This window comes from Ustilaginoidea virens, chromosome 3 (genome assembly GCF_000687475.1).
Source record: "Ustilaginoidea virens chromosome 3, complete sequence".
Lineage (NCBI taxonomy): Eukaryota > Fungi > Ascomycota > Sordariomycetes > Hypocreales > Clavicipitaceae > Ustilaginoidea > Ustilaginoidea virens.
The window spans coordinates 1,280,013-1,300,251 of NC_057318.1; the positions used below are offsets into that span (position 1 = coordinate 1,280,013).

The following is a 20,239-nucleotide window of genomic DNA, read 5'->3' on the forward strand; positions in this document are numbered from 1 at the left end:
AAAGAGTGGGTATGGTCGGTCCAGACTAACCCCTAATAAGTCACACCCGGTCAGCCCAGGTGCTGCCGTGTCGACATAAGGCGGGGTACCAGCATCACAGTCACTTGGACGAACCAGACCATTTAATTCAGGTCATCTCTGACTCCTGAGCTCATAGTTTTCTCTCATCCTTATCACTTCCCTTGAAGCGGTGTCCTCATTCCAAGCTTACCAAGTGCCAATTTTGTAAAATGACGGCTCCTTCTTCCTCGCTAGATTCGCATGTGTTGACCGCACTTGACCGTATTCAGCAAGATCAAGCACGAATATTGTCAACGGTCGAATCTCTGGCTGAGAAAATAGATATCACTGGTGCCCGGACAGATTCTGTTCGCCCAGAATCGGTAATAGCTAATGACTCTCAGCACAATAGACCCTACGGCACCGACGCAACTGGAATAGAAAATGCTCAAACCACGATAGAAGGAGAAGTTCCTCAGTCATTGGCTTTCCCCGGCCTGGTCCCACGCTCCAACTTCACCTCTCGCATTGTTCTCACGTATGTACTTGATCCTGCATATAGACTGCTGCGCAGCTCTAATGTTAGGCTCGAATCGCAGCACCTATCCCAAGCAGACCGGGATCAGCCCCTTGGCAATGGATTGGGGCAATGTTGACCCCCTGAGGCGAGGCCCAGTCGTCGTCTCACGATCTCCATCAACTATAAGACGCCGAAATGGTCCGTTTCTTTCTCGTCTCAACCGCAGGAGAGTATTGGATACTAACCGGCTGTTATTCGTGCAAAAGCCATTGGAGGTTTGTTTCCAGACCATGCACGACTGAAGAAGATTTTGACACCGCACCTATTTCTGACACGCGTCATCTTATTTAGCTCAGTACGTCATGCCTGGTTTCACTGAATTAGTGCTGAAAAACGTATGCTCATTGACTTTTCATAGTGGAGGATCTTATTCCGTATACTATGCTCTCGCCGTCGCAAGTAAGGAGCTCGACGCGGATCATCGGTGCGTGACCTACCTTGATGTTATTCACGAAAAGGAAGGGCCTCTTACATTTGACTTTGCAGACCGGACTTTACGAACACAGAGCCTGCCGCTCAGATTGGCCCTTTTCCTCAATGGAGTGACCCGCGCAAAATTGTTGCGATGGATCCTTGGGGTCATGCGGCCCCATGGGTGTTCAAGGACATCATGGAAAAAGAGCGCAGTAGGTTTACTCTAGTCTGTCTGTTTGCCTTCGTTAGCTAACATGTTCAGTTGACCTACGACCCACAATCGCCATCACGAAAGCCCACATGAGAGTACGACCTACCCTATCGTCTCCCAAGGCATCAAACTCACCTGCCGGCTAACGATCTCAGCTTCCCGAATTGGAGGATAGTGTCAAGAGCGGACGGCTGTATGTAACAGTTTTTTTTTTTTCCTTTTTTTTTTTTTTTTGGTGAAATTTGCGTGGCACCTGTTCTTACAAGCCGCAGCATACCCGATGGCAAGGTTTGCATCAACCACCTTGGCGAGCTTGCTGTCACCAAAATCGCAGTCGAGCCAGTAAGTTTGTAAACTAAATTGGAGTCGATTATGCATTTAATGAGGAAAACGTACTGCAGGTTTGGTATCTCCCTGGTGTTGCCGAAAGATTTGGAATAGGTAGGGTCATTGTAGAATTGTCGAGACGTTTGCAACATTTGCTTATGATTCAACAGACGAAGCTACTCTCCGTCGATCTCTGTTTGAGCACACAGGTGGCAGCTATCCCGAGGTAAGCCCCTATTCCTGCAAAAGCCCTTGGTGTTGAGCGCTCACACGAGATAGCTGATTACTCGCGGAGACATCAAAGTCTTCTTACCTCCAATTGGTAATAATGACAAGGGAAAAAAATAGTAGTCGAGCCTCTGCTCTGACTAACACTTTGTAGGTGGATTGACGGTGTACTGTTTTGGAGATCCTGAAAAGATGTCCAACGAAAACGTCCGATTATCCTTACGAATCCATGACGAGGTAAGACATCATCTCCCACTTGACCAGCCAATCTGTTAATTGTATTAGTGCAATGGAAGTGACGTTTTCGGCTCTGATATCTGCACATGTCGCCCTTATCTCATATTTGGCATTGAAGAGGCTGTCAAAGAGGCACAAAACGGTGGAAGTGGCGTCGTGATATACTTCAGGAAAGAGGGTCGTGCGCTAGGTGAAGTTACCAAGGTACGCTCAACTCACTCCACGCCAATCCTTGGTCTGGCTTGTTCAAATCTGGCTAATTGTATCTGCAGTATTGTAAGATCAAATCACTTGATTGTGCGCAAATTTCGTCTTGGTCATACTGATCACTTGGTTAGTGGTTTACAACGCTCGCAAACGGGGTGAAGATCGTGCTTCAGACTATTTCCTGAGGACGGAAAATATTGCTGGAGTCAAGGACATGCGTTTCCAAGCCCTCATGCCAGATATTCTACATTGGCTAGGCATCAAGAAAATCGACAGGATGTTGAGCATGAGCAAGTGCGTGTTTCTTCTGGTCCCAAAGAGAAGAGCGACTAATCAACAAGACATGCAGCATGAAGCACGACGCCATTGTTGGCCAGGGGTAAGTCCAGGACGAATGCTCGTTGGAAGGGGACCTGGAATCTGTTTTCAAAGTTAACCATATCATCAGCATCCCGATCCTGGAGCGAGTCGAGTTACCGGAAGAGCTGATCCCGGCCGATTCGAGAGTTGAAATTGATGCAAAGATCACAGCGGGTAAAAACCATGACGACGTCCCCTGTGATCCTTGTTGCTGGCTAACGAGAACATGCTCAGGATACTTCACATCTGGTAAACGCCTCACGGCTGAAGAGCTGCAGTCGGTCCAGGGTCGTACGTGGGAAGAGTGAGTAGTTTTACCAACAAGCCGCATTTGCTCACGCTAATTATACTGCAGCATTGATCATTAAATATCCTTCGTCCTCAATCGTTAGACAAACTATCTTGATATGCACCTAGGCTTTTTTTAACATCATTAGTGTCCAATCGTCGCTTGGTTTTGAACCAGTAAATGCAACTCTAATATATTATTTAGTTGATGCATTCGTTTCCCGTATGAATCATTTATTTCCCTTCAATCGATGTAAAGTGAACCTCATAGCATTGGAAACCTGCGCAAGGAGAAAGCGTTTCACTACACGCGGAACTGAAAGAGGTGGCATGCCATATCATGTGCGATCGCGGACATATGGCTCCCAAGGGATGCGAACTTGGTTCCTCGTGATACATAGTCACGGTGACGACATACAGAGTACGGAGTATAGCTGACAAAGTCAAAGAACCCGTGTCGGCGATTTTTTTGGCTTTCTTATCAATGATAAGGAGCAGACACTATGACAATAGGATCCTGGTCGGCATGGTGGTCCACTCTCCGGGCCCCTCTTTCTCACTCACGTGATACGGAACCATAGCTGGGCTAAGCATCGGAAAAACGCTTTCACCGGACCTCCCACTTGGCTCGCTTAGACTTGCACACAACAAATTGAAATTAATTCCACCAGCGGTTCTCTTCCAGCATCTCTGGCTTCACCAATTGTTCGCACATCAGCCTGCAATCATGGCGGTTGGAAAGTATGGGCTAGAATCACCAATACTTACGCTTGTAGCCCAGTAATTAATATTCTTTTTTTCCTTTTAGGAACAAGAGACTCTCCAAGGGCAAGAAAGGCCTTAAGAAGAAGACCGTCGATCCATTCTCCCGCAAGGACTGGTACTCGATCAAGGTTTGTGGAAGATAGGACAAGCGCTTCGCATGGTTGTTCTTTACTGACGCATTTGAACAGGCTCCCAGCTCTTTCAGTGTGCGAGAGTGAGTTGCTACTCTGTTGTAAATCAGTGAGGGCTCCCGATTTTTTTTTCTCGCAGTGCTAACAGAACGAACAGTGTTGGCAAGACTTTAGTAAATCGAACGACTGGTCTCAAGAACGCAAACGATGCCCTGAAAGGACGAATTGTCGAGGTCTCTCTGGCAGATCTCCAAAAGGATGAGGAGCACTCGTTCCGCAAGGTCCGTCTCCGCGTGGATGAAATCCAGGGCAAGAATTGCCTGACGAACTTCCACGGCCTCGACTTCACATCCGACAAGCTCCGATCTCTTGTGCGCAAATGGCAAACTCTCATCGAGGCCAACGTCACAGTCAAGACTACCGATGACTACCTTATCCGCCTATTCGCCATTGGCTTTACCAAGCGGCGGCCCAACCAGATCAAGAAGACGACTTATGCCGCTTCGTCTCAGATCCGAGCAATTCGACGCAAGATGACAGATATTATCCAGCGCGAAGCCTCCAGCTGCACTCTCACGCAGCTGACCTCAAAGCTGATTCCCGAGGTGATCGGACGCGAGATTGAAAAGTCGACCATCGGCATCTACCCTTTGCAGAATGTGCGTATACTAGCTGCCCAAAGAAGTGCGCAAACGGCTTGTTCCAATTGTACTTACTCACGGATATGCACAGGTCCATATTCGCAAGGTCAAGCTCCTCAAGGCCCCAAAGTTTGACTTGGGCGCTTTGATGGCCCTTCACGGAGAATCGGGGACGGATGACCAAGGCCAGAAGGTTGAGCGTGAATTCAAGGAGAGAGTCCTGGCTGAGGTATGAGCGAGGAGGGTTGCTGCGTATAAATGCGATATCGGAGATGGATTCCCGGCGGTGATGGACAATCCCTGATATTGTTTCGGTTATTGCGGCGTAGCATTATTTCGGTCGGGGTGTGTTAATATCCCCATGAGTCTAAAGAAAAAAGTTTTTTCTCACTGCAAGTGTGCCAATTTCTTGTTACCACTGGCTGGCAGGTATGCTGCGTTTGGGGCCTATTCTAAAAACAACATGGGCTACGAACACCAAAGACTTGCAAAAATCTACACCAACGAGCGAGCTCATTAATCAGACTTGGGCGAATTTTTCCCTATTGATTCCTCAAGTCGGTCCACATCCATGCCAGAAGTTTCCGTCGACAGGTAGTATGATGAGCATATTGTCCCATTATGACATCAGTCCAACCTGATTCTAGAGGCGATATACAAGTTTTGCTTGGCTTTGTCAAACATGGTGAAAACAGAACGCTTTTATATCGTCTCAGGACTCTTCGCTCTCTTGCAGGAAACGAACAACCGCTACTCGATCATTCAACGGTTAGTTTTGGCGAAAGAAAAAAAAAACCCCCCCCAGGTTGTTCCGAGGTTGTCCTCGTTGTCCTCACCTTGTCGGAATGCTTCAGGCTGTTCTGATATAAGCCAGTGCCCGGCTTCGATGTCTACAAGACGAAACATGGGGAAAAACTGGCCAATGGCAGGCAACACATCATCCGCAACGTAGCGGCTTTTCGTGCCGCGAACAAACAGAGCCGGCTTATCGAAGCGGCGTTCTTCCGGTCGTTTGTACGGAAAGTCTCCCATGTTGGCAAGAGATTTTTCGAGAATGTCCAAAGGTATGCGAAATTTGTGGGCGCTTGCTCCTGCCGGGCGGTAAAGATTTCCCAGTAGGAATTGCCTGATGGCGAGGGACTATGATAGATCAGCCAAAAGACGCTACATCTAGGTAGAGGTATGTAGTATCCCGGGGTAGGGTCGCCGGACCGCACGTGCACGACCGTACCGGTTCGAATTCTTGCAATATCGCGTCTGCTTCGGCCAGACGAGTGACGTTGGCGTTTTGGATTTTCTTCATGCCGCGAATGTATTTGGGGAAATTGCCGTCCAGGGCTGCGTCAACTGGAGCATTGTCGACGGCCACAATGCTGGATACCGTGTCGGGAGAGCCCAACGCAACGGCCATTGCTGTCTTGGCTCCCCTAGACGAAACGCGTCGGGAACCGGAGGAGCGGATGAGCCCGGGGTCTCGGGAAGGGGTGCAGATATCGCCATCATCATCATCACCATTCTTGGATCAAACTCACATTGAGTGGCCGATTATCGTGACGTCGCGCAAGTCGTGGTCCTGTATAAAGGTCGCAACATCCGCTGCCATGGCATGGTAATCGTGCCGTGGGTCGTGGGGCGATTCGCCATGGTTCCTCAAGTCCTGCTCAAGTTGAACATGTGAGACGGGCGGGGGGAATCAGAGACGATTGCAAGGGTCCGGTAGTTGCCATGAAGCAAGCGCAGCTGCTGCTCACCAATGCATACACGTGTTTTTTCAGGTCGCGCGCCAGGGCCCTGCATGAAGAGATATCATTAGCTGCCCAGACACTACGCCGAGACGCGTGAGGCCAACCTGCTGATGGCCCTGTTGTTCTTCTTGGATCCAAAGAGCCCGTGAAGGAAGAGGATTGGCGCGTCTGTTGCCGAACCTTTCGGTTGTGCTGGCTCATGCAGATCGTAAACCAAAGGTCGTGCGGCAGCAACAGGGGCATGATGTGCAGAGTGATTCCTCCAGCGCAAGGACGCCCGTATGTCCACTGCTAGGAGCCTCCGGAAGCGCGATATTGTCGGCGCGGCTATGGCCATGATCAAAGTCACGCAGTCTTGGAAAAGTCAAGTGGCCGAGGAGGAGCATTCAGGTGCAGGAAATGGATCTTTTCATCAGGACTTGGTTACCATCATGTTGTCGACTTGGGCAATCATGGTGAATGAACAGAGATAAGAAAAAGATAAAGGCGGGTTTAAACGGCTGAAAATGGAAATATTTAATATAAAAAAAATACTAGTATAAGAACCCTCATGAGAAAAAGACTTTTTATTTAATAACATACAATATCATTCTCATACTATCATACTCCGTACTCTTTCTTATATGCAATACTTTCGTATTCAAAAGTTTCAAAGTGATGAGTAAAACGACCCTCGTATCACGGGTGAGTCACGTGCGCTCGCCTATGTCTCGCCCTGACTTATTAGTGTGGCTCTCAAGTACGCGACTGTGCTTATGTCATACGTTATGGTGGGTATATAACGTTAACGTTAGTATGATCAGCCTCATGGCTATTAAATTTGAACTGAAAAGTATATTCAGAGTCCTTTTCTAAGCCTATTTACAAATAAATACACAAGAGTATTATATCCTTGGTCAAGGCCACTTTGCCCTTGATCTTGTATCGCCACCGTGTGATGTCTACCAAGTAATTTGTACAAGCCCGGCATCTTGTTGGCCTAGCCAGCCACCAGACACGACCGATAATGATGCCGAGGCTCGATAGCGACTTCCGATCTGCTCAACCAAAACCAACCAAAACCAACCAAAACCAACCAAAAGCACAATAAGCTGTCTGCCTTATTGTCTGGCTGTTTGTTATTGTTTGTCGTCTTCTGCCGAGTCGTACCTGTACCTGGTGCTAGCCATCCTCAGCTCACGGCTTAGCAGAAGCTTGCGGCCCCAACGGGGATGCCACGCTTGCCGCAGAAGGTGCGCAGCTTAGCCAGGTCGCTGCACATATTTACAGTAAATATACTATTCTGGGGGCATTTTCCGTCTTTTGAAGCGCTCCGCGCGCAAGTGCAGGCCACTAGATCTTCGCACATGCCCTCAATAAAGAGACGGCCGGCGCCCGGCCTGTAAACTCTCTGAGCCAGGTCGATGTTGCGCCCGCAGTCATCGCATGCGACTATGCCCAGTTTACAGCTCTTGACCCAATGGTTTTGTTGGGCCTGTGCGACAGGCACCAATGAGAGGGCAAGAGCAGCCAAGCCGGCAGTCAGGAACCCAGATACGCTAAGCATGGTTGCTTGTGCCGTCGTCTGGTAGGCTAGATGTGATTCTTCGAAATAGGAACTAGTCCGACGGAGGGCAATGCCGTGATAGTGATGGTCGTCCTTGAGTTTCCGCTATTGAGTTTGCAAATGACGATGAGAAAGGACGGGAATGGAGGCCGGGAGGGGAGCTTGTTTCAATTTTATGCTTCTTCTTCTTCTTCTTCTTCTTCTTCTTCCTTTCTAGGGGCGGGTTGGGTTGGAGCTTTCGTGGCCACGTCAACCATCATCACCAGCGTCGTCGCTATATCCGGACAAAAGCCCGTTTGGCGGATAAGTAAAGTGTCGAAACGCGCCATGCTGGGAACTACTTGATGCCTCACGTAACATTCATTACTTGATGCCTCACGTAATATTCATTACTTGATGCCTCACGTAATATTCATCACCTCCTGGCGTTCTGGATGACGTCCTCGAGCCCCCCCCCCCCCTTGGATGCCCCGAAACAAGCCATGTCGAATCTGGTCTTCTATCGATCGAGGCCTCATCGGCATGGTGCATTGGCCGCTTTGCCCCTCGTGTATGTACAAGTATGTAAAAGGCGAGCACAAGAATAAGCTTAAATGACCATCATGTAGGCCGGTCATTCCAAGTTCAACGCAGACCCCAAGGCTGGCGGAAGGCGACATGCAAGAGCCTCGTGTGTGGCCGCTGTAGGTGGCCCGCCTGCCAGCAGTCTAAACAATAATGCAAATCTATCCAATCCTAGCGTTGGTATCATTACTAGAACCCGCGCATCCGCGCCAAAGACCACCTGACAGATGCGCGGGTAAGAGTAATGATACCAACGCTAGGATTGGACAGATTCGCATCATTGTTGGTGGCGAAAGTGACTGTCTGGTACGACCGCATCCCACTCCTCAAAAGGTTACGCCCTCCAGTCTGTCGTCGTCGCGGCTAGAATGAAACAAGTTCGCTTGCTTTCCGCTCGTTCGAGAATCCATGGCTGCCGAGGAGTTTCGGCACTTGTTGGCAAGAACACGTACGCGAGATTTCCGGCAGGCGAGTCCGGCATGGCTTGTGACGTGCGGCAGCCTTCTTACCTTGTGCAAATGAACGAATCCGCCTACAGCTGATTTTTTTAGTTTTGTTTTTTCCCTTGATGGCCGCCTGTGCGCATGCAAAAACGAAGTTTCCTGATGGCTCGGTCTTGCACCAGTGTGTGTGACGGTACATGGTTCTCGTCTTTGGCACGCTGTAGCGCCAGTGACCCGACCCATTGCACTGGTGCATCGTTCCAAGTCTTGATTTCCGTCAGGGTTCTTTCTCTCGCCAGCCTGCTCTTGATATACAGAGTCGGGCTGCTTTGCTTGTTGGGCACTCGCATTCCTGCATTGGGGTCGATTCATCCATCGAGGTCGTCTGCTCCGTTTTGTTTCTGCCGAGCTGTTTCTGGTCGTGATTCCCGCGCTCGTTGAGCTCTACGGGGACATTTTCCTTGAAAGCACTCCTGCATCGTGGTTGCCTCGTCGGCTGGGAGCGTCGTCGACTGAGAGAGAGCGTCGACTTTACTAATCTCAGATGCCGTTCTGTCTTCGTTTCCGTTTCCTGGAAATGGAAATGCAAGTCGTGGGTTACCTGATAGATATCGGTCAAGTGGCCAAGTCAGGTCACCATGGCCGCGTGCACAGCAGCACAGAGTAGGGCAAGTACCTCATGTACCTCATGTACCTCCGTGTGCTGCAGTACGTACCTTAGGTACCTGCCCTGCTGTGAGGGGCACGATATGATATAGAGGAGGCTTGATTGAGCTAAGCTAGGATATGTGATGGTGGAGCGCCTATATTAGTAGATAAGGTCATGTGATACCTGCATTCGCTTCGCCCAATCAGCGGCTCTTTGGCTCTCGACTTCGTCCGCCAACGGTTTTTGATTGACCCCAAGCAAGCATCTTGAACCAGCTCTGGAAGCCCTTCAACAGGCTCAATTGATCCCCGTCGGCCCAGATCCGCCAAATCCCCAACGACATCCATCTGCTTGCGGCATCCCGACCAGCCTCTCACCCCATTCGACTGGCTGCACCTCGTCACATAGATAGCCTGCAGCAGCCGCTCGTTTCCTCCCGGGAGGAGAGCAGCAGCACCCCATAACCCGGAAAGGCGGGAGGGGGCCGCTTTACAAGCAGCTACGATGGCGTCGTCCAGCGCCACGCCGTCCGTCGCCGCCGATACAGGCTCAGGCACAGGCACAGGCAAGCCCGACGCGCACAGCCACGCAGAGCAGCAGACCCGACCCGCGGAACTGAGCAACGATCCCGCCCGCACGGGATTCGACCCGCAGACCAAGTGGTGGATCAACTACTTCAACATCCTGTCCGGCCGCATGACAAAGGAGGGCCAGTTCCACTACCGCGAATGGCGGTACAGGGTCCACGAGGAGCGCGACTGCCGGCGCTGCGAGGAGTACCGCGACTGGCTCCTGGCCTACTCCCCCACGGTGCGCTTTCTTTCCGAAAAGATCCGCGACCTCGACGGCAAGATCGACGCCTCCAACATCGTGTGCCGGCGCTGCCCCTCGCGGCTGGAGCCGGACGGCACCGTGCACCGCCAAGCCGGGGGGTTCGACCCCAACCGCGGCCTCTTGGTTTGTGCCAACGAGATGCGGGACCGCAAGCACATGGAAGACACTGTGGCGCACGAGATGGTGCACGCCTGGGATCACCTGCGTTGGAAGATGGACTGGACCGGAGACAAGGACCTGAAGCACGCAGCATGCACAGAGGTGAGCCGTTCTTGCTGCCACCTACCTCTCTGTGCCTATCCCGACTCACTGGACGTGAGGCTGAAAAGACAAACACACTTACAAGTCTGTGCAGATCCGCGCTACCATGCTAAGCGGCGAGTGTCGTTGGACACGAGAAGCCCTCACCCGTGGCCAGTGGTCAGTAACCCAGCAATTTCAGAACTGTGTCCGAAGGAGGGCCACGCAATCCGTCCTGGCCCGACCACGCTGCAAGGACGAAGCCCAAGCCGCAAAGGCCGTAGACGAGGTATGGGACTCGTGCTTCTCTGATACCAGACCGTTTGATGAGGTGTACAGGTAAAAATCGATCCCACGCCGGCTGCAATCAGTCACTCGTGGTGTCGTGGTTTCCCTTCCTTCCCCTTGCATGTACGGTACGTCGCTGAGATCGAGCCATTCTTGGCACGACGACTTGATGCTATGCTTTGAATTCAAGCGGTCAGGGCGGCGGAAGAAACCATGCCCATGCCGCTACATAGCAAACTTGAAATTTACAGCTGGTCGTATCCTGCTCCGCTCGATACTCGTATTTTCAGAGACATTCATGAAGACTTGGTGCGCCGCATGCTAGCGATGGGAAGAAGAAGGAAAATAATAATAAAAAAAAGGGGGCAAAAAAGGGCAAAAAAAAAAGAGAAAAAAGAAAAGAAAAGAAAAGCCCAAAACTCCACATGATGCCCGTAAACACCCCCGATATTTCCATTTCCGTATGTACACATCACTTCCCGCCCTCGCTGCATGAGGGACTTGCCGACCCGCGCAAATGGCAACGCAAAATAGCTGCCATCGAGTACTTGTCGCCGCCCGGTGCTTTCGTTTCTCGTCAGCATCCCTTCTCGCGATTCGTAGCCCGCTCCCCCTTGACGCAATGCTTTACGATCCAAGGGTGAACCTGCACTTGGTCTAGCGAGATTCTCTTCTCGGGGTCCAGAACGAGAAGCTGCATTTTTTGCCTTTGGTCAGCATCCAACTAAGAAAGAGGCCATGTCGCGAAAAAAAAAAAAAAAAAAAAAAAAAAAAAAACCTTTGCCCATCGAGATTTGCGCCGAAGCCGGAAACACTTACCCTCTTGATCAGGTCACTGGCCTCCCGGCTGACAAAGGACGGAATGGTCATGTCTGCCCTGGCAATCCTTCGGTGCGTCATGACAATCGTGTCCTCGAACGGGGCCTCGCCGACCAGAAACTCGTAGGTCAAGACACCAAGACTCCACAAGTCCACCTTTTCGTTGTAGTAGTTGTCGGAGCCGCCAGACTTGATCATCTCGGGAGGCAGATAGTCCAGGGTCCCGCACAGCGTCTTCCTCCGGTTGTTGGGGGCGTGCACGCTCCAGCCAAAGTCTGAGATTTTGAGCTCCCCGTGGATGCCCACCAGTATGTTCTCGGGCTTGATGTCCCTGTGGATGACGTGCTTGCGGTGCAGATATCTCAGGGCCGACGCCATCTGGGCAATGTACTGCGCGGCCTTCCACTCGGGGAAGCGGTTCTCCCTGCGGAGGTGCTTGTAGAGCTCCCCCTTGCCGGCAAACTCGAGGATCAGGAAGACGCGCTTGTTGTCGTGGAAGTGGCCAAACATCTGCAGCACGTTGGGATGGCGAAGGTTGCTCTGGATCTCAATCTCGCGGCGCACTTGGCGCTCCACGCCCCCGGACTGCAGCTCGTTCTTGTGCAGCACCTTGAGGGCGCAGATGAAGCCGCTGCTTCGTTCGCGGGCGAGATAGACGCGGCCAAACTTGCCCTTGCCGAGGGGGCGGCCGATTTCGAACATGCCTAGGTGGAACTGCTTCGGTCCCCGGGGCTGCTGGACCAGAGCGGCGGCGGCGGCGGCGGCAGCCTTGGTATCGGAGTCGTCGGCTTCCTCGACCGAAGAGGCTCTTGCTGCCGCTGCCGCTGCCGCTGATGCTGATGATGCTGTCGAGGGCAGCGGCTTGCGCGTCGGGGAAGCCGGGTTGTTGGCTTTCCGCTGGGCCGCTTGCGAGGGAAGCGTCACGGCCGCAACGGTGCTGTGACTGTGAGCCTGCGACTGAAGGGCGACCTTGTACAAGTTTGTCCGGGAACTGCCCTGGGGGAAGTGCGCCGCCGACGTGGATGTGGATGTCGCCGTGGTCTGGGAGGCAGTAAGTCTCTGGTTCCGTAGCTCGCGTGCAAAAAACCCCGGACGCCCTTTTTTTTCTTATTTTCTCTGCTTCGTTTTCTTTTTTCTCTTCTTCCCCTTTCCCCTTCGTTCCTGTTGACTGAAGGGGAGGGGGGCGGGTGTCATGGCTCACCTTGCTCTTGGCATAGAGTCGAGTAGTGCCCTCGCCGCTGTCGTTCTCATCGTGGACGGCCAACCGTTCAAAGCGTGTCTCGAGCGTGCGGGCAGCCATTTCCAGTTCAACTTGGGTGAATTGGCGGACGCATAAAACGGGAAAGAATCGACGGGGCGGCTCTGGATTGCGCAGCGGGGAAAAGAAAGGGGAGGGGGAGATGATGCAGCGAGGAAAGAGGAATGGACGGAGCTGGAGCTATTCAGACAGAACAGCTACCTAGCCCAAAGGCCTAAATGCTACTTTATCGTAATGGGCTTGAGGTTGTGTGATGGCCGTTGTGGGCGGGCAAGGCTTTGCCAATGGCAAACACTTGAAGTTCTCCAGGCCGGTGGTTGCCACGGCAACGACGGGTTGCCCCGCCCGGTGGAGCTACCCAGTTACAGAATCACAGTGCGAGCACGGAGCAACGTCGGGATACAGCAGATCAGATCGCTCTGCACCTTCTTGCAGCCACAAGTCGCAATGCGGTAGGTATTGAGTATTAATGAATATTAATGAATCCAACCAAATGAATCAATTTGCGTCTTGACAATTGCACACCGGCATCAGCCAAACGCCAGTTGCTGACCCAAACAACTCTCCCAATATATCCAAAATCCGTGTCGGAGAAAAAAACTTTTTTTTTTAAAAAGATAAAAAAAAAAACCACCCACTACATCTCCAAGCACCCCCTAAATCAAAACTTCTCCTCTTGCGACCTATCCGTCTCTTCCGTCTCTTCCTTCTCTCCTGTCACTCCTGTCACTCCTGTCACTCCTGTCACTCCCGTCTCTCCCGTCTCTCCCGTCTCTTCTGTCACTCCTGTCACTCCTGTCACTCCCGTCTCTCCCGTCTCTCCTGTCACTTCCGTCTCTCCCGTCTCTCCCGTCTCGCCATTAGCAGTCACGAGGCCCATCAGGCTGGGCCCTATGAAAATCGGCAGCCGGGATTTCGATGCCAAGACCAGACGTACACTCGGCTGCTCCCCGTATCCCTCCTGAATGTAGCCAAAGTCTTCTCTTTCCCGGGCTTGAGCGCGCAGCGCAGCGGGTACGCCCACCAGAGTGCTGTGGAGGCTCCTGAATTGGTGCCGCGCCTTTCTCTTGGCCTGGTCGAACTCCTGCAGCCGGTCATAGCTCTTCCGGTCGAGCTTCTCCTCGGCTTGGACGAGAGTGTCCAAGACCAACCCGACGCAGACGGCCGCGTAGGTGGATCTGAAGGCTTGATCCATGGGCATGAAGCAACGACAGCCCGCAAAGGCATTGATCCAGCTCAGCTCCTCTTGCCATTCAGACTGGTAGCGGCGCAGATAGTCGGCAGCCTCCCAACTGATTCCGTAAGCTTCCCTGATGATGGCTCTGCTGAGGAGCCTCTTTCCGACCAGCGTCATGTCCGTCAGCAAGTCTCCCCAAAGCGGGATTTTCTCGTGCGATCGGCAAAAGTCTTGGTCAAACCCATCTTGCGGGTGGTACATTCGTCGCTGCAGGACCGCGAGCCAGACAAGCCTGACGGCTCGGTAGGCATTGAAGATTTCGCGATCAGTTCGATCAATGCAAGTCTCGTTGAACACTTGGGGCCTGAGTTGGACGAGGTTTTCGAGCCTCAAATACTGCTGCTGCTCGCTGAGGGCGGCGTTCTTCGTTGTCTCAAACATGAGCTTTTCGGCTGCCTCCCACTCTGGCCGGCTTCGACCTTGGCAAGCCGAAAAGGATCCGAGTGGGCAGTAGATGTAGGGAATGACTTGGGTGTTTTCGCCAGTCTGGCCCCCCCCGCGCCCTTGAGCTGCCACGATGTTGAAGTTGAGATCACACAGAGTCCCGCATCGCTCACACTGCAGAAGCTCGTCACCGCGGTAGTTTGGAAACTCGAAGAAGCTGAATGCCTTTGGTAGATAGCGGATTCCTCCCGTCTCCACCAAGATTGGTGGTTGATTATCGAGAACCTCCTGGTGCGGAGTAACGTCCAAGATGGCTCCTTGCGGAGTTTCAAGAGATTCGTCTGGAAACTGGCTCCATTGCTGACGAGTCCTGGCCTTGTTGAGCTCGTTCAATCTGTAAATCATGCATTTGAGACTGTATTTTCTGAGACGCTTTCTGGCTCTGCGACTTAGCCACCTATACACGGGATCCCACGGCTGAAGTTCGAAAGGGTCTTCCGGAACCTGGATATTGCGGGCTTCTCTTATCTGTTTAATAGCCTCATGGAGGAAACGTATGAAAGTCATGATGAACAACGGTGTAAAGTGTGTCAAGAATACAAGAGAAGGTTTTTTTTTTGTTTTTTTTTTTGTTTTTTTTTCCCTCAAGACGGAGAATTTGCCATAGGATGCAAGAAAGGGGGGATTCCTTTTGTTGGCTTTTGCTTCGTCCACGCAACAGCCAGTAGGCAAGATGCGAATTAGATGTGAATATTTGCGGTTTGATAAGAAGCAAGACAGGCGAGCAATAGCAGTTGACAGGCAGTAGAGAATGACGGGAGACTTTCTGAGGATTCCGGGGGAAAGAGTCCATCCCTTATATGTGCAGATTGGGGATGAAAGCTTTTTCGGTGCCATGATTATGCTCTTGATCCTGCGCGCAGCCAAAAGGTAAATGCGAGTGTCTACGGCATGTCCTGGTTAGTCACGGTAGACAAGGCAAAGCATCCCCACGGAAGGTATTCTGGGCCAAGATCTGATGATTTGCAGTTGGCAACACAGGAAAACCTTGACGTAGATGGAGAGTTCCAAGTCTTGTCTCGGTGCTGAACCTTCTGGGGAGAGGCGAATCATGATGGACAATGCCGGGATGCCAGATACACTGGGACGGGATGTACTGAGGCTACAAGTACGGCCAGCAAAGCTAAAGAAAATACGACCATCAGCAAGGGCTCTTGTTTCCCGCGGGTGACGGTGATGGATGATGGGCTAGAAACAAGAAGCAAGAAGCAATAGGCAAGAGGCAAGAGGCAAGACGGTCTACAAAGTTACCCAAGGGATGCATTTTGTCCATCTGAAAACGGGGACGAGATGGGCGTGAACAAGTGGGGGGATGCCGTGACAAGAGTCGAGTCGTCAAGATGCCAGCTGGGTGAGAATATCAAGTGGAAATGAGAAGCAGGAATCTAAAGTATTTGATAGCATTAACCTTTGCTTTCAGCGCAGACTGACCGACTCAAAAGCCCGATACAGCTGCACAGTGCGCATTTCCAGCATTCACCGCACCGCCCGACACCTGCCTCCCGTCCGTCCGTTGGCCAGGCTCCGTACTGTACGCTCGACAGTTTCTGCACCGTACCCCACTCCCTTCCTCCCACTAAAGCCCGCGAGAAGGTCGGTCCAGTCTGGTCCAAGCTCCAGCCCCACCAACACCCCACCCAACTCTAACTGAACCTCCAAGAAGTCCAAGTCCAACCAAAAGCCTTCGAGCTGCAGCCTCATTCCATCCGCACGCAAGCCTGGATTGTCCTTGGCGCGACAGCTACAACCCTTTCAACGAAGGCATCAATGCCAGCAGAGCCAGCCGAGCCAACCGTGCTCCCACCCTCGCGCGTATAGAGAGCCTCCCCCCCGCCCCCCACACTCTTCTCCCCCCCCCAACAACCCCCCGCGGCCATGGATCACCCCGACACCGCCGAGCCGTCCCCCTCGGCGGCACGCGCCCTCCAAGTCGCCACCAGGTCCCACACCCAAGGCCGCTTCACCGTCTCGACCCGCAAGCTGCCCATCTCCAAAGCCGGCGCCATCGACCGGCTCACCGAGCAGATCGGCATCCCCGTCCCCGAGATGATCTTTGGCGACAACCTCGTCTCCGTCGTCCACCGCCCCACCGGTTGGTCCATCGAGTTCAACACGCCCGACGCCCTCGACGCTGTGGATAAGACCGGCGAGAGGATGCTCAAGGTCGCCTACGCGCGCGACTGGGAGAGCACGCGCGAGGCCCAGACCCAGAAGATCAAGCAGGTCGTCCGGCCCTACGACTGGAGCTACTCGACCCGCTATGCCGGGTCGGTGCGCCAGCCCTGCGCGGCCGCCACGTTCCGGCCCACCGGGGACAAGATCCCCCTCGAGCTGCTCAAGCGTCGCGACCCCATACTCTTCTTCGACGAGGTCGTCCTGTACGAGAGCGAGCTGGACGACAACGGCGTGTCCGTCTACAGCGCCAAGGTGCGCGTTCACGACAAGAGGATGCTGCTGCTGTGTCGGCTGTTTATGCGCCTGGACAATGTCCTCGTGCGCATCCGCGACACGAGGGTCTACGTCGACTTTGAGACGGACCGCGTCGTGAGGGAGTACACGGTCAAGGAGGCCGAGTTTGAGCATGTCAAACAGGTAAGAGCTGACCAGGCACTGCTTGATCTGATCCTTTGCCCATCATGCCAAGACGACAGACGGACGGACAGACAGACGGACAGACAGAGAGAGAGTCTCGGGCTGATGCTGATGCTGATCTGATTCTTTCCTTCCTAGAAATTACACTATTCGGGCCTCTTGCAAGATGACATCACCATTGGGCTGCGCGACCCCAACCAGCTGGACCCCCTGCTGAGTGTAGTGGAACAGAGAGTCGAAGAGGTCTGCCTAGCTGCCTGATTTGACCACAGGCAACGCAAGCAACAAGCTGGAGAACCCCCCGAGCTCGGGAAAATACCAGCAACAGCAATCAACTTACGGCCTTCACAAGGGGTGTCTATAGCCGGTCGGTCTGCATGCTTTCTTTTTCCCTTCAAAGAACTTGCTGCTGTATGACCGGCGCGAACGCCGGTGTCTATCTCTCAGACACACCGTCCCAAGGGTTGGTTGGGTAAGGCCACAACTTCATCGTCAAATCCCTTCCCATCTACGCAACAGAGGCCATGGGAATTGCTAAAAGCAGAACGCTCGCCTGAAAGCTCGCCTGAACACTCTCCTAAACACTCACCCTCCGCCTCCGCTAACGGCATCTCAACGCGACGACCCCAAGCCTAAACCAGTGTAAAAGAAAACTAGAATGCTCAAAACATGCATCTTTTCTTTCCAAACCCGTCGCTCCCCCCCAACCCATTGCTCCCATGCGCCATAGCGTCGGTAACGGATCACGCCGTTTTCAGATACAGATAGGAGCCAAGAAATATAAAAAAAGAACCCAAATCAAAAAAAAAAAAAAAAAAAAAAAAAGACACTGTCAAAATGTGCCATGACTATCGAGCCCCCTGTGGTGACGGCGGCTCAGCAACCTCTTCGAATGACAGCTCCCACTGGTCAACCTCCCTGAACTTCTTGGTAGCCTTCTTGAGCTCGTCTGCGTTTTGAACATCTGCAGCCATAGAGGCCGTATCAAAGGTGTCGTCAGGCAGGGGCTGGAACCGGCTGTTGTCGCCCTCGCCCTCGCCCTCGCTTCCGTTTTCCTCGTTTTCCTTGTCTTCCCTGCGATGGCGGTATGTCTTGCCGGCAGCTCGAGCTGAACGGCGCACTGGCACCACAGTTTGCCTTGCTTTCAAGACGCCGTTTGCTCCGAGTTGGCCGGCACGGCTGGAGGGTCGGCTATTACCCTTTCGCCTCCCGGGCCGAGCGTCTCGGTAGGATGGTTCGTCTCCTTCATCTGTCTCGTCATGGCCCTCACTGTCCAAATCGAGTTCGTCGCGGGTCCTCTTGCAGCGTCGCTTCGGCAGGAGATTCGTCAAGTCTGCGGTAGTAATCTTGGGCGACTGCCGGTGTTTCCTGTTGGCGCTCCGGCCTCTTGTAGCTACGAGGTCTGGAGAATGTGTCAAAGAAGGTGGCGAGGAAACATCCGAAAAATTTCCGTCGTTGCGGAGAGGTGTCGTGGTGGAAAGGCGGCGGCGCCTCTTGGCCAGGGAGCGGATATCGGGCCCAAGGTTTCCATGATCGGCCTCTGAGTCACTGCTTGCCGGAGGCGCTGTAATCTCGTCCATGTTCATCGGAGTAACAGCCCGGGCAGGGAAACGGCTGACAGCGGGTGGCGGCGGCAACGGCGGCGGCGGGGATGGGGACGACAATTCGGAAAGCTCAGAGTCGCTGTTCATGTCCAGGCCGCCAGTTGACTCAACTCGGGTCATCTTCTCGGGTCCATCCTTGTCATATTCTAATTCATCTCGACTCTTCCGCTTCCTCAGAGACCGTCTGCGAAGCTCGGGGGGGCTTTCGAGTCGCTCCACGGGCTGCCGACTCGGTCGAGACGGGCGTCTGTTGTTCAGAGGGGTTGATTCCAGCTCGGGGGCAAATTCAGCCTCGCTTTCCAGCTCGGAGTCCCAGACGACACTGCCGGCTCGGCTGCTGTTTACGCTGGCAGCCACGCTGCCAGTCCGCGACCTGGCGCGTCGCGCCGTGCCCAAAATGCTGGGTTCCCTGGCCCGGCGCCGGAAAACACCAATGTTGAAGGAGGAGCTTACGCCAGGAGGATTGCCTCCCCTGCTGCTGGGTCGAATAGGCGGGTCGCTGCGCCCAACAAAGCTGGATTGTCGCGATCTGGGCCTGCGTTCGACGTGGCTCGGCGTCGCGGAGGAGCTGGCTGCGGAGGGGGCTGCGGAGGGGGGAGCTTCTGGGATGTCGCCGTCGGCGAAGCTGTCGCCCAGATTCCCAAACACGTCATCGTCTGCCAGATCCAAGCCTGTAGTGTCCCTTCTCATCGACGGCGTGGCGATGTTGAGCTCGGGTGAGCGCCTTGGATCGTCTGGTCCGCCCGTCGAGTTTGCCCGGCGTTTTTCTGAGCGTCCGACTGATGCATCCCGACTCTGTGCGGTTGATTTGGCCTGGCGGCTCCCTGCGCGCTCGGCAGACGCATTCCGGCTTTGCGTCGGGGAGTTTCCCCGACTGTTCTCTGCTCGCCCACTTGATGCCTTTCGACTCTGTCCGGCCGGTTTGGGAGCCGCACGCCCCTGCTGGTCTGAACGGAGCCGAGCCCTCATGGAGCGCGTCGTCCTTGAGCGGCCTCTGTTCGCGCCCTGCTGGTCACTGCCGTCAGCCACCGGCTCCATGGTTTTCAGCTCCGTTGACGGCGGCGCCCGTTTCGCCCGCTTAGGTCGAGGCATGACGAACGAGAACGAGACCGAGACCGAGACCGCAATAAGCCGTGGCGAAACGTCAACAACAGTGCAGGGAACTCGCCCGGCTCAGGCAAAGCCTCCCGGTACAATTATCTCGCGGTATCAGGAGGAAAGGAAGGGTGGGAGGCGTGTAGAAGAAAACGTGATTGCGCGTGGAAGGAGGGGATATTTTGATATTTTGGCAAGTGCAGTTCAGTCAGTCGACGCGTCGCGACGTCGTCGTGTGCAAGTGGGGCAGGGCGTAAGTGGGCCCCACTCACTTTGCCTGGTACGGAGTACTCCGTACAATTTGGCCCGTATGGTTAACGTCCATTGGCTGGTCGTGCCGTCTACCAGCAGCTTACAATCTTGCGGAGGAAGGAGCACGGACTCGGACTCTGGATGCGGAGTGCGGAGCACCGAGTTTGTGCCAACAGCGACAGCCTGTGTCGCACTGGTTCTTGTTGTTATTTTTTCTTTATTTCCTTGCACGAGATCTTA

The 20,239-nt window shown here is 53.4% G+C and overlaps 9 protein-coding genes across 9 annotated transcripts; 4 read left to right on the forward strand and 5 right to left on the reverse strand.

Annotated features, from left to right (window-relative positions):
• Window positions 1-230: 230 nt before the first annotated feature.
• UV8b_03650 (uncharacterized protein) lies at window positions 231-2,932 on the forward strand (the record flags this gene model as incomplete). Its single annotated transcript, XM_043141148.1, has 18 exons — window positions 231-538; window positions 600-722; window positions 939-1,004; window positions 1,067-1,206; window positions 1,257-1,300; window positions 1,361-1,398; window positions 1,478-1,547; window positions 1,607-1,646; window positions 1,703-1,758; window positions 1,812-1,854; window positions 1,915-1,997; window positions 2,046-2,201; window positions 2,270-2,273; window positions 2,336-2,498; window positions 2,554-2,583; window positions 2,653-2,738; window positions 2,799-2,868; window positions 2,920-2,932. 18 exons carry the CDS (start codon window positions 231-233, stop codon window positions 2,930-2,932), a joined length of 1,533 nt encoding a protein of 510 aa, XP_042997082.1.
• A 647-nt stretch (window positions 2,933-3,579) lies between these two features.
• UV8b_03651 (uncharacterized protein) lies at window positions 3,580-4,624 on the forward strand (the record flags this gene model as incomplete). The annotated part of the gene is made up of 5 exons (XM_043141149.1): window positions 3,580-3,593; window positions 3,661-3,745; window positions 3,806-3,831; window positions 3,906-4,407; window positions 4,481-4,624. The coding sequence occupies 5 exons, from the start codon at window positions 3,580-3,582 to the stop codon at window positions 4,622-4,624; spliced, it is 771 nt and encodes a 256-aa protein (XP_042997083.1).
• Window positions 4,625-5,101: 477 nt separating this feature from the next.
• On the reverse strand, window positions 5,102-6,471 carry UV8b_03652 (uncharacterized protein; the record flags this gene model as incomplete). Its single annotated transcript, XM_043141150.1, has 6 exons — window positions 5,102-5,139; window positions 5,226-5,529; window positions 5,621-5,816; window positions 5,922-6,046; window positions 6,141-6,180; window positions 6,239-6,471. 6 exons carry the CDS (start codon window positions 6,469-6,471, stop codon window positions 5,102-5,104), a joined length of 936 nt encoding a protein of 311 aa, XP_042997084.1.
• Window positions 6,472-7,317: 846 nt separating this feature from the next.
• On the reverse strand, window positions 7,318-7,680 carry UV8b_03653 (uncharacterized protein; the record flags this gene model as incomplete). The annotated part of the gene is made up of 2 exons (XM_043141151.1): window positions 7,318-7,387; window positions 7,481-7,680. The coding sequence occupies 2 exons, from the start codon at window positions 7,678-7,680 to the stop codon at window positions 7,318-7,320; spliced, it is 270 nt and encodes an 89-aa protein (XP_042997085.1).
• Window positions 7,681-9,840: 2,160 nt separating this feature from the next.
• UV8b_03654 (uncharacterized protein) lies at window positions 9,841-10,753 on the forward strand (the record flags this gene model as incomplete). The annotated part of the gene is made up of 2 exons (XM_043141152.1): window positions 9,841-10,431; window positions 10,526-10,753. 2 exons carry the CDS (start codon window positions 9,841-9,843, stop codon window positions 10,751-10,753), a joined length of 819 nt encoding a protein of 272 aa, XP_042997086.1.
• A 522-nt stretch (window positions 10,754-11,275) lies between these two features.
• On the reverse strand, window positions 11,276-12,817 carry UV8b_03655 (uncharacterized protein; the record flags this gene model as incomplete). The annotated part of the gene is made up of 3 exons (XM_043141153.1): window positions 11,276-11,392; window positions 11,518-12,558; window positions 12,719-12,817. 3 exons carry the CDS (start codon window positions 12,815-12,817, stop codon window positions 11,276-11,278), a joined length of 1,257 nt encoding a protein of 418 aa, XP_042997087.1.
• A 619-nt stretch (window positions 12,818-13,436) lies between these two features.
• UV8b_03656 (uncharacterized protein) lies at window positions 13,437-14,963 on the reverse strand (the record flags this gene model as incomplete). The annotated part of the gene is made up of 1 exon (XM_043141154.1): window positions 13,437-14,963. The coding sequence occupies one exon, from the start codon at window positions 14,961-14,963 to the stop codon at window positions 13,437-13,439; it is 1,527 nt and encodes a 508-aa protein (XP_042997088.1).
• A 1,368-nt stretch (window positions 14,964-16,331) lies between these two features.
• Window positions 16,332-17,309, forward strand: UV8b_03657 (uncharacterized protein; the record flags this gene model as incomplete). Its single annotated transcript, XM_043141155.1, has 2 exons — window positions 16,332-17,048; window positions 17,187-17,309. 2 exons carry the CDS (start codon window positions 16,332-16,334, stop codon window positions 17,307-17,309), a joined length of 840 nt encoding a protein of 279 aa, XP_042997089.1.
• A 587-nt stretch (window positions 17,310-17,896) lies between these two features.
• UV8b_03658 (uncharacterized protein) lies at window positions 17,897-19,744 on the reverse strand (the record flags this gene model as incomplete). Its single annotated transcript, XM_043141156.1, has 1 exon — window positions 17,897-19,744. The coding sequence occupies one exon, from the start codon at window positions 19,742-19,744 to the stop codon at window positions 17,897-17,899; it is 1,848 nt and encodes a 615-aa protein (XP_042997090.1).
• Between the last annotated feature and the right edge of the window lie 495 nt (window positions 19,745-20,239).